General features: G+C 39.1%; 1 protein-coding gene across 1 annotated transcript in view; it reads left to right on the forward strand.

The window, feature by feature from the left end:
* Positions 1-8,419: 8,419 nt before the first annotated feature.
* Positions 8,420-14,624, forward strand: part of DYNC1I1 (dynein, cytoplasmic 1, intermediate chain 1) — a 277,749-nt gene continuing 271,544 nt past the window's right edge. Inside the window, exon 1 of the mRNA XM_012647409.1 lies at positions 8,420-8,527. Coding sequence (XP_012502863.1) covers positions 8,420-8,527 — 108 coding nt within the window. The remainder of the gene's footprint in view (positions 8,528-14,624) is intronic.

The following is a 14,624-nucleotide window of genomic DNA, read 5'->3' on the forward strand; positions in this document are numbered from 1 at the left end:
AACATAAAGACCTTTGTTTAAGAAGAGGTTTCTTTGGATTAAAATGAGTAAAATCTCGAATAAGCAAACATTGAAAGGGAAGGATTATTTAATAAAAGTGTTCAAGAATAAGGAGTTCTGGTGTTTCCAGTTCTGACTCTTCCACTTAACGATTGTGAATTTGGATAACTGCATCTCAGTTTCCGTATTTCTAAGTAAAATACCAGTACTGGATTATATAATCTTTGAAGTTGTTGTTCTGAAATGAACATGTATAACTGTAACTATTAAAACAATCTCCAGCAGAATTAAAAAGACAAAAGAATAAAAAAGTTTCACACAAAACAGGGATGTCTATAGTACATTAACCACTGTCTTCTTAGCTCACTTTACAAACAGGCTAAAGCCCATCAAGGTGGGGGGCGGGAGAAAGAGAATGAGGGGAGTGAAAAAAGGCTTCTCAATTTGTCCTCTTTACCTATGGCTTGGCTGAGGCAAGTGAGAAATCTTCCACATAGTTCTATGGGACCTTTTCATCAGGGCCTCACTCTTTCCCTAGTTTTCTCTTATGCTATATCCAGAGGTCTGAGATATTCCTGGTATTTCTAAATCAGTTTGTGAAATCTTGAATCTGACTTGAATTTTCTATGCTCAGAGATTTTACTACAGTGTCATTTATTTTTTCTTTTCCTCAAAGGAAAGAGCTCAAACTCCCTCTGTTTAGGTTGTTTATATAAATACTTAGCAAAATTTTGTTAAGTAAAGGTCTCTGTAGGCTTTAGAATCAACTCCATCTTATCAGAAGTAGATTAAGTCAGAGTGCAGTTTCAGAATCCTTTAGAGATTCCCCAGACACATTTGGGATTTGTAAGGTCAAAACTATTTTCATAATAACACTAAAATGTTATCTGTTCTTTTCTACTGTGTTGACATTTGCAATGATAGTGTAAAAGCAATCATGGGTAAAACTGCTAATACCGTAACACAGCAGTCCCCAACCTTTTTGGCACCAGGGACCATTTTCACAGAAGACAATTTTTTCACGGACCAGGGAGAGGGGTATGATTTTGGGATGATTGAAGCGCATTACATTTATTGTGCACTTTATTTCTATTATTATTACATTGTAATATATAATGAAATAATTATACAACTTACCATAGGTTGGGGACCCCTGCTTTAACAGCAATTGAGCCAGTGGCATCAAACTACACTAATAGTGGCACAAACTTCACTGCCACACACTCAGAGTTTTAAAAAATAACTCAGTTTCACTTAAGAATGTCTCTCATGAAGCAGAAAAAGAAATAGTTATATTAAATCTCTACTCTTAAGTATATACGTGCGACATTATAATGGGAACACATAATGCACTTCTGCCACCTTCCAAGTCCAGTGATTGTCTTGAGGAAAAACATTTGTGCAACAGTTTGCACAACAGTTTGCCTTTTTTTTTTTTAATGAAACTATTTTTTACTTGAATAAACAACTGACAAACTATGGTTATTCAGATTTGAATATCTGGCAGACGTTTTCCCACAAATCAATGGCGTGAGCTTTGTCACTTCAAGAACACAACTGACAATATTTGTTGCTAATGATAAAATTTGAGCTTTCAAGCAAAAATTAGAATTTTGGGAAACTTATATCTGCCACCATAAGCTTGACAGCTTTATAACACCTACAGGTGTTTCGAAGAGACTAGCAATGATATCACTGAATTTTATTTTTGATATTGTATGATGAACTGTGTTAACATTTGGAAGGTCGGCATAATTTAATATTTTTCAATCATTGATATTTTCTAATAACCAATGCATTACATTATAAAATCATCCATGAATAAAAGATTAATTCAAAGTTTAAGATAGAGCAATGGATTTTAATATAACAGAGTGCAAAAAGTTGATTGATTGATGTGGCTTCATACTCACATTGCAACTGACCTTTAAGAAGCTGCTATTTGTTGACTTTCGGTGTAATATCAAAGAATATCCACAATTACCTGAGAGGCTAATAAAACATTCCACCTTTTTTAGACTACATATCTGTGTGGGGCCAGATTTTCTTCACATACTTCAAGTAAAATATTAATAACATATCATAACAGCTTGAATGCAGAAGCAGCTATGAGAAACCAGTTGACTTCTTTAAGTCAGACATTAAAATGCTATGTGGAAATGTAAAAGAATTACACTCTTCTTAATATTTTTTGCTTTGGAAAATATGGATTTTTTTCACAAAAATATTATGTTTACAAGTAAAATCTTTGTTATTTTAGAATTAATTATTAAATAAATATTTAAAGTATTATCAGTTTTAATTTTTAACATGGATAATGTTAATAGACATAACCTACATAACTGTCTTTGAGGTCCTTGATAATTTTAAGAGTATAAAGGATTGCGGAGACCAAAATGTTTGAGAATTGCGGTACTGTTATACAAGCAGACAGTCCTGGGCACTGTCCTACTATAAGAAAGATTTTATTAAAAATTTTGTTTTCCTAGTCTACCGATGGCTGTAATAATTTAGTAAATAACTCTCCTACATCTTTCACCAGCCAATTCCCTCCTGTGATGTCTATAACCTACTTTTTATTGACTGTGAACTATAGCTGTAAAAATGGCCTAATGGCTGGTCCCTATCATCCCCGGGCCTCCCATCCAAGTGGAAGAGGGCAGCAGTATTTTATGAGAAACAAGGCAGGTGAAATGAGGCTGCAAAAAATCAAATTTCTTACACGTACCCAGTGGCAGATGAAAAGTTCAATAGTTGATAGTGAAGAGCTGACAAGAGCAACTGTTTTCAGGCAGGAAAAGAGAACTTATTCCTGGGTATTTTTTCAATAAGTCTGGCAACAGCTGGGCAATGATTTAAACCTCCTAGGATTCTGACTTTAAGCTTAAAAATACATTTGCATATGCCAGCGTTAGAAATGGAATCCCAAACTGTTGCCAACTTAGCAACCGAAAGGAAATAGAGATCTATATTGTTCAAAAGCTAAGCCTTGGGAGGTGCTGTTAACAGCAGCTGTGTAAACAGAACTAAACCCTTCGCTTCTCCTCTGCTAGGCACTCGGCTCTAAATAAGACCTAGCCATGCCGTGATGATATGTGCAGAAATGAAAATGAAGGTGATAGGTTTCATCGTTGGGTTCAAGAAAAGCTGGAAATTTCCCTTTATGGGGACACAAGAAACGTGAAGGAGACGCAAGAGGACATGGGAAGGCGAGGGAAAATGGGAAATTGACTTTTGTTTCCTCCTTCCTCAGTGTCCATATTTCTCTCTCTTGGGCTTTCCTCCTTCCCTCCTCTCCCCATTCTTTCTTCTACTGCAACTTAGGGCCATGAGCCACTTGTATGATGGAACAGCAGGACAAACCAGTCCTGTAACTAACTTCTTAACTAGAGAAGAAACCGTGTCTTCATACACTGCCCCACTGTCCAGGGGAAGTGGGTAAGATAAGGCAAATGCCTGCTGGGCATAGCTTGATATATAATTCCTATGTTCAGCAGAAAAATTGAGAAGAAATTTTCTACTATTAAATTAAATGACTACATTTAATTTAAAATTTTTTTCTTTGAGACACACCTCTTTTCCCACATGCCTTCCATTTTATCCCATTTAGATTGAGAAGCTCCTTCTGCTTGCTCTGAAGTGCCTTAGAATCCCATACATTGGGTTTCATCACTCTGAATATATTGCTATGAAATCAGTAACGTACTATGCCTTTAATGTAATTCTCACAGTAACACTTTAAAAATGATTACAGTGAACTTTGAGTAATGACTTGGTTATTGAATTAGAGTGGAATTGATCGTGTGGGAAAGAGTTGGCAGGGTAAAAATAATAGTAATAATAATAGAAAAAGAACAGGAAGAGGAGGTAGAGGAGGAGGAACAAGTTTTCTTGAGTGTTTAGTATTTGCCAGGCACATTTCTAAGCCCTTTACTTATATTGACACATTTGTTTGATCAAAAGAATGGCGGTTTACTGAGATCAGAGATGGACTGAAGCCAAAGTTATCAAAACTGACATATTTGGGAGGATGGGTGGAGATGAGTTGTTAAAACACTACGCAGGGGATAAAGGGTGAACCAGGGAACAAAAGGGAAATCAGTGGTAGAGGGTTGAAATTTGAAAAAGAAAGTTAGGGAGGTTGGAGATTGGTGTATGGAGTCCAGAGCAAATGAAGTAGCTGATTTGAACTTTGAGGTATCTATTTTGGGGTGGGTGTAACATGGCGGACGAAGACAGACAGGAGGTGAAAGGGGATTGTGTATAGCTGGAGGGTTTGCAGGGAAGCAAGAGCTGAGGTGCAGCAGTGGAGGGAGATAGGAAGGGTGAATTTGGCAATGAGGGTGGGGTGAAAGAATGAGGCAGGGGAGATGGCACCAGTGGGGACTCTGCTCTGAGGGCTGCTGAGCAGGCAGCACAAACACACATCACCTGACCCCGGAACGGATGGAGCTGGGCTGAGGCTGAGCTGGGACTGTTCTTGAGCCTGGGTGGGGCCAAGCCTGGAGTTGATTGGTGGATGATAGAACAATGCTGATGATCAGATAGAGAGGGACTCTACATTTAGAGGTGGGTTTGATTTATCTACTTGATCCCGTGCCATTTGTAGATGAAAGAGACCAGCTTTTTATGTGTGTGAAGTAATTGAGCAATAATTAGCAGCAGGTAGCTTTGACTCTTGTTTTCTTAGACAGAGAGCATCAGAACTGCCTTTGCAGTGACCTACATTAGGCACAGGAATCTCTATAACTCATGTCCCTCATGCTTTGCTACTCAATTTGCTTTGCTTGATACGCAGGGAGATTCAGTGGGTCGGACTAGCAAGCCCCCTCCCACCCCCGAAACCCGGGGAGTTTAGTGCTGACACTGCACTTAATGCCACTGTTTAAGCCACTGTACTGTGTGTAGAGGCTCATTCATTTATTCTAAAGTGTACTTTCCAAACCCTTTGTGAAACGTTCCCTGGAGATTTCTTAGTCTTCTAGGGATTGATACTCAGTGTCTATTTTAGAATGTATCTAAACGTCAATAAGTAGAAGGCCCTCTATAGTTCTGTCTTTTAACATCGTAGCTCCACTACATTCAAAGAGTAACTAGTATTATTTGAAACATCACTACTTAATATGATTTTTTAAAAGTTCCCTCAGTGTTTTTGTTGCTTATTTTTAAAACATTGGCTCTGTGCCTCGGAACACCAACTTACATCATCAACATTGTCAGATGTGTTTATTTTTTGGAAGAAAGCCTTTGCACTTTGCAGAAATGTACTGGGAGTACACCTTACTTCCTCTTGTGATTGAAGTTCTTAGCAAGAAAATCACAACAAATACAAGATGTTCTTGTAGTATGGTTTGCTCCTAATGACCATAATATACTGCTGAGGTTGTGCCAGACACTTTTGATGGATTGGGGACAGGTAGATAAATGTTGGAGAAATATAGGGGAGAGGGAAACTCAAGTTTTCTAAGAAGTTTCCACTAGCTGCTTTCAATTTAGAATGAAACAGCTATTGCTTTAACAGTGATTTTTCTGATCATATACACTTCATTTTTGACAGCTGAAAAAATTCAAACACATCAGTTAGCTTGGCCCCCATTGGGCAAGAATGTATGTAACTTCTCAGATGGCTTCTGGAGTTAGGTCCTTATTTTTTCTTGCCTGGAATTTTACCCATTGGTGTTGAACATTATTGGCATCCAGTATTTTAGTGATAAACTTCACTTTTGTCAGATCTGTGGCTTCTCTTGAAAAGAATTAAAGATCAGAAGATATAACTGCTTGGATCTGTGTCCCCCACGTGGACCACCAGTTGGGGCTAGAGGGGAGTGGCCTCCCTTAAGGAGGGTATTTCCTCTCTGGCCGGCCTTGGTTGCTGCTCTGCTTCTTCAAGTTATCCGCCTGCCTCCCGTAGGACTTGGAATTCTGACTCTGGTTTAAACAGCCCTTTGTAGGTGAATTATTCCAAACTCTGTTCCTCAGCTCCAGTCTCCATGCAGCTTCTCCTCCCATCTGTAGTATTGTATTTGTGCGTTGTGCCCCGAAGTCCCACTGAACGCCCAAATTAAGACATGCTATACATTTTTTTGCCATTTTCTTCTTTGCCTTCTCTTCCCAATTTCACTGCCATCCTCGTTGCCCTCTCAAAATCAATTGTTGCTGTATCTTCCTTTTTTGCCTCCACATCTAAAGGCTGCCAAGAGTTACTTGGTCCTTCTTGGCTGTGCTCTCTCTAGTCCGCATTCTCCGCCTTCTGTCTCTCCATTCACCTGCCATCCCAGTGCAGCGCAGCTGAGGCAGATAGATGTTGGCACCATTCTCCCAGCAGCTTGCCTTAATTCTAGTTTCTGCTCCTGTCTGTCAGGCAGGCAGGGACAAGAATAGGCTTAGGCAAATTCCATTTTTATTTTGTTAACTTCCCTCTTCCAAAAGCTGCTGTGATTTCCCATCACCCATTTCACCAACTAGAACTCACTTTTCTGTTTTGTCAAGGCTTTGCCAGTTGCCTCCACACATCCATTCTTACCAACTCACGTTTATATTTCTTAACTTGGATTCATCCACATCTCTTGTACTCCATCTGCCAGTTCCCTCTTCCACAGGTCTTTGCACATCCAGATCTTCTTGTCCTTTGCTAATTCCTGACCTCATGTGACATCCTGTTTGAATTCTACCTATTCTTCGACGTTTACCCTGGTCTACTCCACCAGATCTTGATTATTATTTTGCTCTGCATTCCCTCTGAGCTCACACATGGGAATCAGACATATATAGTAGGTCAGAGCATGGACAAGCTTGAACTGAGGTTCTGCTGCACATTGGCTAGGCCATCTCAGGTCTTGCTGAGCCTTCTTTATTTTATAATTGTGAAGAAGACATTCATACCAGTCTGCTTGGATTGTTGTGATTAAATACGATCACGAATGTAAAGGGGCTGGCACCAAGTAATCAGTAAGCCAGTATCTCCAGCCACACTGCATGTCCACAAATCTGAGTTATACACATCCGTGAAGGAAAGAATCTGGTTTTGCTTAACTTTGTATCCCTATACCTTATAGAGTACCTAACACCAATGAAATATTCAGCAAATGTTTGTTAAAAAATGAAGACAAGGTATGATCATGAATGGCAGAGATTGAATATTGCAGTCATTATTATTATTTCACAAGTCTTTGCTATCACACTGTGAACAGAAACATGTACAGTAGAGACACAGCACACTTCCTGACTGTGTATTTGTCTGAAAGTGTGTCGTAGAGTAACTGCAGGTCCATGATTACCTTCTATAGACAATGACAGAAAGTTTGAGAATTTGTCATTGTTCTGTATTATTTGGTACTTTTTTTGCCTTCTGTCACATTGTCATTTCAGGATACATTATACATTTATCCTAGTTGCATACAAATAATATGCAAATGAGTACTCATGACATTTACGGCTAGTCACTGTTTTCTTTTTTTCCTTTATTTTAGGAATTTGGGTTGGGGGGGTTCTTTATTTCTCAGGGTTTCCATTTTGTTAGTTTTCAGTTGGGAGCACAAAAGACACAATGACATAATCATTGGTAATTAGTAAAGTCTTCACCAAACTCGTTTTATTTAAAAATGTTTCTGACACCACTGTCACTAGCATCATCACCATGATTAACATTAAAATTAAGTCTCATTTGGATAAATTTTCCTAAGAATTTGCCATGGTGTTATCTCCCATTTCATGTGTTCACAAACACCCTTTGCTTCCGAGAGGGAAAGTGCCAGAATAAGTAATATTGCATTCAGGATGCAAATGAAAGTTTTATAGAGATAGGGTTGTGTTGGAGATGAAATTAATTGTGACAGTTCAGGAGGAGTTTTACAGAAAAAGAAGATTAACATGTTAAGTCTTCAGCGGCTGTCTTCGCTGATGCATATAATGTTAGGCAAAATGAATTCTCCATGTGCCCAAGCTCAGTGGAAGAGTGTTTATTGAGTCCATGGAAATTTGAGCAGGGCACGTCTCTAAGGGTTTATGACAACCTATTTCTTCTCTCGGTGTGGGGATGAATTGCTCCATTATCATCTAAATTGAAAGTCATGATGATGGCTCCTTTTTGATTTTCTTCTTTGTTTTTTGTTTGTTTGTTAAGAAATTTGTACAGAAAATGTCTTGCTTATTCAGAAATTGCTATTCTATTCTTTAGACCAGACAATAACATTGTATTTCTTCAGACATTTATGTATATATACCTAAAAGGGAAAGATTTTGTATAGAGTTAGGCCAGCTCTAACTTAATTTGTTTCTTTGCTTCTTCAACATAGGCTAAATAATACAAACTTATTACCAAAAAGTCACATTTTCAAGCTGCATTTCCTTATGAATGATTTTTACAGAAAGGTTATTTATATATATTTACTTTTTTTCCTTTTTCTCCAAGGAAACCAACATGTCTGACAAAAGTGACTTAAAAGCTGAGCTAGAGCGCAAAAAGCAGCGCTTAGCACAGATAAGAGAAGAGAAGAAACGGAAGGAAGAAGAGAGGAAGAAGAAAGAGGTAAACATCTTGGGCGTTAAGTGTTGTGGGAGGAAAGGAAAATCACTTGATTCTGAGGAGCTGGTCAAGGGATAAATAGGATAAGAATCCTTTTATGATATCTGAATAAAATGAGTGGCTGTCTACATACTCAGCATAATAAGGTCATTGCCATCTGCTGTGTGCTACCTACGTGGTAGACAGCATTTGCTCCAGAGGTCCCCAACCCCAAACTTGAATAGAAGCCTGGAGGTGGTCTGTGCTCTCGTTACTGTTAGAAGTTCCTTAACCTTTCTGTGCCTCCATTTCCTATCCTTAATATGGGAACAATAATATATTTATTGTGCAAGGTTGTGAGGATTGCGAGAGTTAATGTTATGTAGCACTTAGCAGTACCTAGAGTATCCTCAGTACTTAACAATTGTTAATTTCAAGAAAAGCCTTTTTTAAAATTGCCAGCAAGAATATTTTAGGAGAAAAACAGAAAATGATGCCAGTGGATTTCCATTGTTTCCTGAGTGGTGTGTATTTTTCATGGTAAATAAGAACCCTAGGTTTGGTAAGGGGAAATCTGCACTTCACTTGGTGAGAGGGTGGATAGGATAGTGCAGCACAGAGAACTATCACATGTTAAATCCAGAAAAAATTTCAGAGACTTTCCACTGAGGCCCGTCTTTATGCTGACACAGCCGCAGAGACCCAGAGATGAAACGTATCTTTTCTGCCTTCTAGATGCAGAATCCAGGACTCTCAAGTCCCCCTTCGATGCCTTGCTATTGTGTCACATTTTCCTCTACTATCCCAATCCAACAAACAATTTATTTTTAATTTTCCAATTTGTCGTGGCAGTGTAGAAATAGCCCGTGTCTTGTATGAAAACCAGATGCCAAAAATATTTTTGCATAGTTTTCTAAGAAGAAAACTTTGTGTAGTGTGATATGCTTGTGTATATAGAAACCAGAGCTACTTTAAGGGAAAAGAAAATGTATTTTACTGCTTTACAATCTAAATAAGTGCTGTTTCATACTACAAGGCTTGGAGACCAAGGTAACAGATTTATAACAATTATTATTTTCCAACAAAGTAAAATATAATTGCAGTTGCATTTTAGCCTTCTGGCATCTTGCATTTCTTCGTAGCATTATGTGTGATTGATGTGATAGTTTATTTGTCCTTGACATCACGCGTAATGTTTTTTTCCTTGGAGATCTTTGCTGTTTTATATGCAGTCTTTGAGTGAAGTAGAGGTGAGATTTGACAAGGAATGGCTATTCATTTCCATGCAAAGCCAAAAAAAGCATTAAGTTATTATGTTTCCTTTCCCTGAAATGTCAACACTTACTATAGTTTTAAAGCACCTGTTATCCTTTACTAATAACCGGTTTCCTTTTAAACTGACATTCTAATATCCAACTTGAATTTCATAGAATTACCACAAGATGCAATGTGATATGGGAAATTTGGTTCCAAATTATGCTGTCTGCTTCATCTTTTTTTATTTTACACATTTTAGGGGAAATTACAGGCAAACACGACTGATGGCAGGCTACCCCTTTTGCTTCTACACCAAGCAGTTTTGCCTGGTGGAGATTTAGTTTGTTACATGGCAAAAAGTGCCCTGGGAGCTTGAGGGTGGCAGGTGGTGGGGGGGTGGAACACCTGGACTCTAGATGTTCCTGGCCTCTACCTGGTTCTTGAATTAATGCCACATAAAGTCTTGGTTTCCTCATTTTGAAATGAGATGGTGGTTTAAGCTTGTGATAACTAAACCTTGCTCACAGAGTCACATGGCGATACAGAGTCCTAGGGTCCCATCCTCAAAGTTTCTCATTTGAATGATCCCAGTCAGGGCCAGATTTGGGGATCCATTGGACTACAGTAGCTTTAAGGTCTGTCCTAGTTTTAAATCTTCTTTCTCCACAACTCATCTCCCCTAAAAAGAGCTTTCCTTGGTTCTGTGTAAGCAGTTTTTGCAGAATGTCCTGACTTGATTCACTCTGAGCGGGTGAGGCTGTAGACAACAGGCAGTAAAGCACAGTAGTTACGCAAGAGGCTTTGGAGTTGAACGTGGCCGGGAAACCTGGCTCTGCCCTTCATAGAATGGCCTTGGGTGGGTATGGGATCTTTCTCAACATATTTCCTCTGCTATAAAATGGAGAAAAGAGTGGAGGCTTTCTCACAGACTCAAGAGGATTCAAGAAGTTATTGCAGAGCAGTGAAAGACCCAGGGAACTGGTCAGTAAGAAACAGCTACGAAGCTGCTTCTGAGCTCAGCTATCAGAGTAGGCAACGGGGCCCCACAGAGTGGCTGCACACCCTGGTCGGGATCACTGCAGGGGAGGCCGTTTTTCAAAATTGCCCCATTATAGGAAGGCTCTTATAATTTAAGGCCCCTAGTTTCATAGGATTGGAACCTTTTGTAGCTGAAAGGAATCTGGAAATAATCTATTCTGATCCCTCTTTTTCAAATGAGGAAACTAGGCTGCAGAGGTCTAAGCCTTAGAGGTAGCTCCCCTCTCTCCCCAGTCACATGAAGGACCCCCCCACTTAGCCAGTTGTCCAAATCAGAAACCGGGGGTCATCGTTTCCCTAATTTACAATGATCACCAGGTTCTACACAGACATAACAGGTCTCTTTCCACCCTCATTTCTCCCTAAAATCCACATTCCAGCCAGATTTAGCTGCTTACTTGTGCTTATGGACTGCATTCTCTCTTGACTGGGAATTTAGGATGTTCCCCTTCCTCCTGCTTTCACCTTTCTCCTACTTCTTCCTGTCATCCTTCACCTGGCTGTTACCTTGACCCGGCTGTCCTTCTCCTGGCTGTTACCCGCATGTCTTTCCGTTCTCATCTCAAATGTCACATCCTTCCCAAATCTGCCTCTGATACCTTTCTCCACCCGTAGCTAGGTTAGTTCTGCACGCTATCCTTGACTTTATCAAACCATTTAGCACAGAGCATTATATTTGCCTCTTCACTCGCCTTTCCTAATAGATTGCGAGCTCTCAAGGGCAGGTCTGTAAGTTTTTTTTGTTGGTGTTTTGGTTTGGTTTTCTTTTTAATCATTGACTCCATGTCTAGTACAGATTTCGCCATGTGGTAGGCCTTCAAGAAAGGCTTATAGAATGAATGAATGAGTGAATAAATGAACACATAGTTAGGTCAGTTTTGAGATGCTGTTCCAAACATTCTTTCCAAGCATCTGGAGTTCCATTCTGCAAATTTCTTTGGAAGTTTCTGATCCTTAGTCTATGGGATGCTCCAGCCAACTGGCCACTGTCGTTGACTCCTGAGTGTAAAGTTTTCTAGTTTTTGTGTTGTTTGTAGAGTTAGAAATAGCCTTAAGCTTGTAGGTTTGATTTTTATAAACTTTCTTTAGGCTTATATTTTAAAGAAAACAAATCAATTTAGGATTAAAAAGAAACAACATGCTCTTTAATGCTAAACTGAGTGACTTTTTTTTCACAATGATTCTGAAAACTAGCATGAGTTAGGACCACCCAGGTTGATTATCTCCACGGAATACAGAAAACTGTGTCCATGTTGTGTAAAATTACCGCTTTCTGCTTTTTTGGATGTCAACTGTTTTCTTGGCTGTGGTATTATGGATGAAATCTGATTTTAAAATAAATATAGTGGCCACCATTTAAGACACAGGCCCAGTTTTATGAAAAATTGGCTTTAATGCAATGAGGCGAGCTCAGTAGGGGCCACCCTGAAGTTGTCCTGTCCTCGGCCTTCTGCCAAATTGCTGGAAGGTAGAGCAGGCAGGGCTTTCCTGGCCGTCCTGGCAGGTTCCGCTAATAAACGTGGAACTGGCTTGGGAAAAGTGATTGACAATTAATTCTCAGCTGACAAATTTGCTTTCTTTGATTGTCCTCCCTGCGTCTCAACTATGATTACTGCCCACAAGCAAAAATAGCACTTGCTGAGAAAGGCACCTGGCAGGTTTTTAATTACTACTACTGCAAAAGCACTCCTCGTTGAGTCGTTAAAACATAGTAGGATTCTGTAGTATTTACATGGAAAACAAATCAAGTTTCATGATGAGGACACTTGGTAATACTGTCTCTTGGGTGAAGTAACACTTTATTTCGTTTAATGTTCTTAATTAAGAGCAGATTAGTAACTGCCTTTATTTCCAATAAGCCCCACTTACCTAATTTTGCATTTTTCCTGGTCAACTTTGAGTGTCAATAGCTTTCCTAAGTTTCTGATATACTGAGATGGACATTTTTCCTTATTAATATATGCCATTATAGTGCCTGTTTCCTTAAGAATTAAAAAAGGCAGAAGCAGAGAATGAGTAGCAGAGGCACCTTGAAAAAGAGAAGTGAAATTTTGGAGATGTCATTGAGATGTGCTATTTTTGCACAATGGTTGCACATATTAACATGCCATTTACTCTGTAGTATGTCTCTTGAATACCCAATGTTTAAAGTTAGAATAAATCTCAAAAAACAAAACAAAACCAAAAATAGATTCCATGGCTTTCTGCATAGGACCTACATGACAGAAAGTTTTGGACAATATGCCTAAGTTTATTAAAAATAACAAGATTAGGCAGGTCTTTTTCTATTTACTCTGTGTAAGCTCTATTAGGACTTCTCAGTTTCATTCGCACTGACATGCTGTTGTCCTTCAGTAAATTTTTGTTGAAAAAATGAGGGAAAGTTAGTTTTTCATTGCTGGATGTAGAAGTGGCTTTGTTGTGAGTGGTAGGTCACTAGGTATTGTAGGGGGGGCTTCCTGAGGGGTACAGCTGATGGAAATTGGCCCAAATGATGTGCAGTTCTAAGATTTTATACCTATAAAGTAACAGTTACCAAAAGCGGATACTAATCCACTCATTCAACACATGTTTTATTGATCGTCTACTATGTGCCAGGCACTGGTCTAGGTATGAACATATTGTGGTGACCAAATAATCATGTATTTGCTGTCACTAAAGCTGACAGTTCATTTATGGCTTAACTCTTCACTGCGATACTGTACTATTCCTCATTTGATTCCTAAGACAAATTGTGCTTATCTTAGTATTTTCGTTTGTATTTCAGTAGCTACTGTAATAATTCCTTTTTCTTTTATTTCCCCCTTTTTCCTTCCATCCTTCTTTACACTTTATGATAAGCGAATGTTGACATAGATCCTCATTCTGCAACATCCTTTTTCTCATCTGAGTTCTATCTTTGCCTCTGTTGTATACATAAACTTTGAAACTTGCTTCAGTAGTGTAAATGTTAAAATTGGAAAAGAAGGCTGAATGCAGTGGTTCACACCTATAATCCCAGCACTTTGGGAGGCCAAGGAAGGAGGATTGCTTGAGGCCAGGAGTTCGAGACCAGCCTGAACAAAAGCAAGACCTCGTCTCTACAAAAAATAGAAAAATTAGCCCAGCATGGTGGTGCATGTCTGAGTAGTTCAAGCGACTCAGGAGGCTGAGGCAGGAGGATCACGTGAGCCCAGGAGCTTGAAGTTGCAGTGAGCTATGATCACACCACTGCACTCTCCCTAGGTAACAGAGCAAGACCTTGTCTCAACCCACCCCCCAAAAAATATATATATGAACACTTAAGCCCAAGGTGAATACTAACAAAAATGTTGTGCCCAGTGCCATGTGCTCAGCTGCATTTAGTTTATAATCAGGGTGTAGGCTGTCAGGGAGTAAGTCAAAAGTTACATGAACTCTTTCTGCTTTAGATGCCATGATGTAAATTATGGTTCACTGCTTTGAAATGCACTCTGCATGCCTGCAGGAGTTAGTGTACCTGTTAGAGTGCCCAACTTGCCCCTGGGGAAGAAAGTATGTCTGATAACTAAATAATTGGTTTTTGACAAGCTTTAAGACAGGCTTATTTCTGCAAACTCACAAAGCTTTGTTGTGTGGTAGCTACACATCAATTATGATGTTATCATGTTTCAGATGTAGGGCAAATACCTCACCTTAAATAATAACTATTATGAAAGAGAACAGGTCTGGAATTTCTAAAATTTCCTCTAGAATCCACCATCGATCTTCTTTACCTGCTTTTTAATTGTCACTGTCCTGCAAAAACACAAACTGAGCATAGAATATGACTTTAAGAAGCTAGTATGAAAAACATGATGTGTTCTGT

The sequence above is a fragment of the Propithecus coquereli genome, unplaced genomic scaffold, assembly GCF_000956105.1.
Source record: "Propithecus coquereli isolate 6110/MARCELLA unplaced genomic scaffold, Pcoq_1.0 Scaffold108, whole genome shotgun sequence".
In the NCBI taxonomy this organism is placed as follows: Eukaryota; Metazoa; Chordata; class Mammalia; order Primates; family Indriidae; genus Propithecus; species Propithecus coquereli.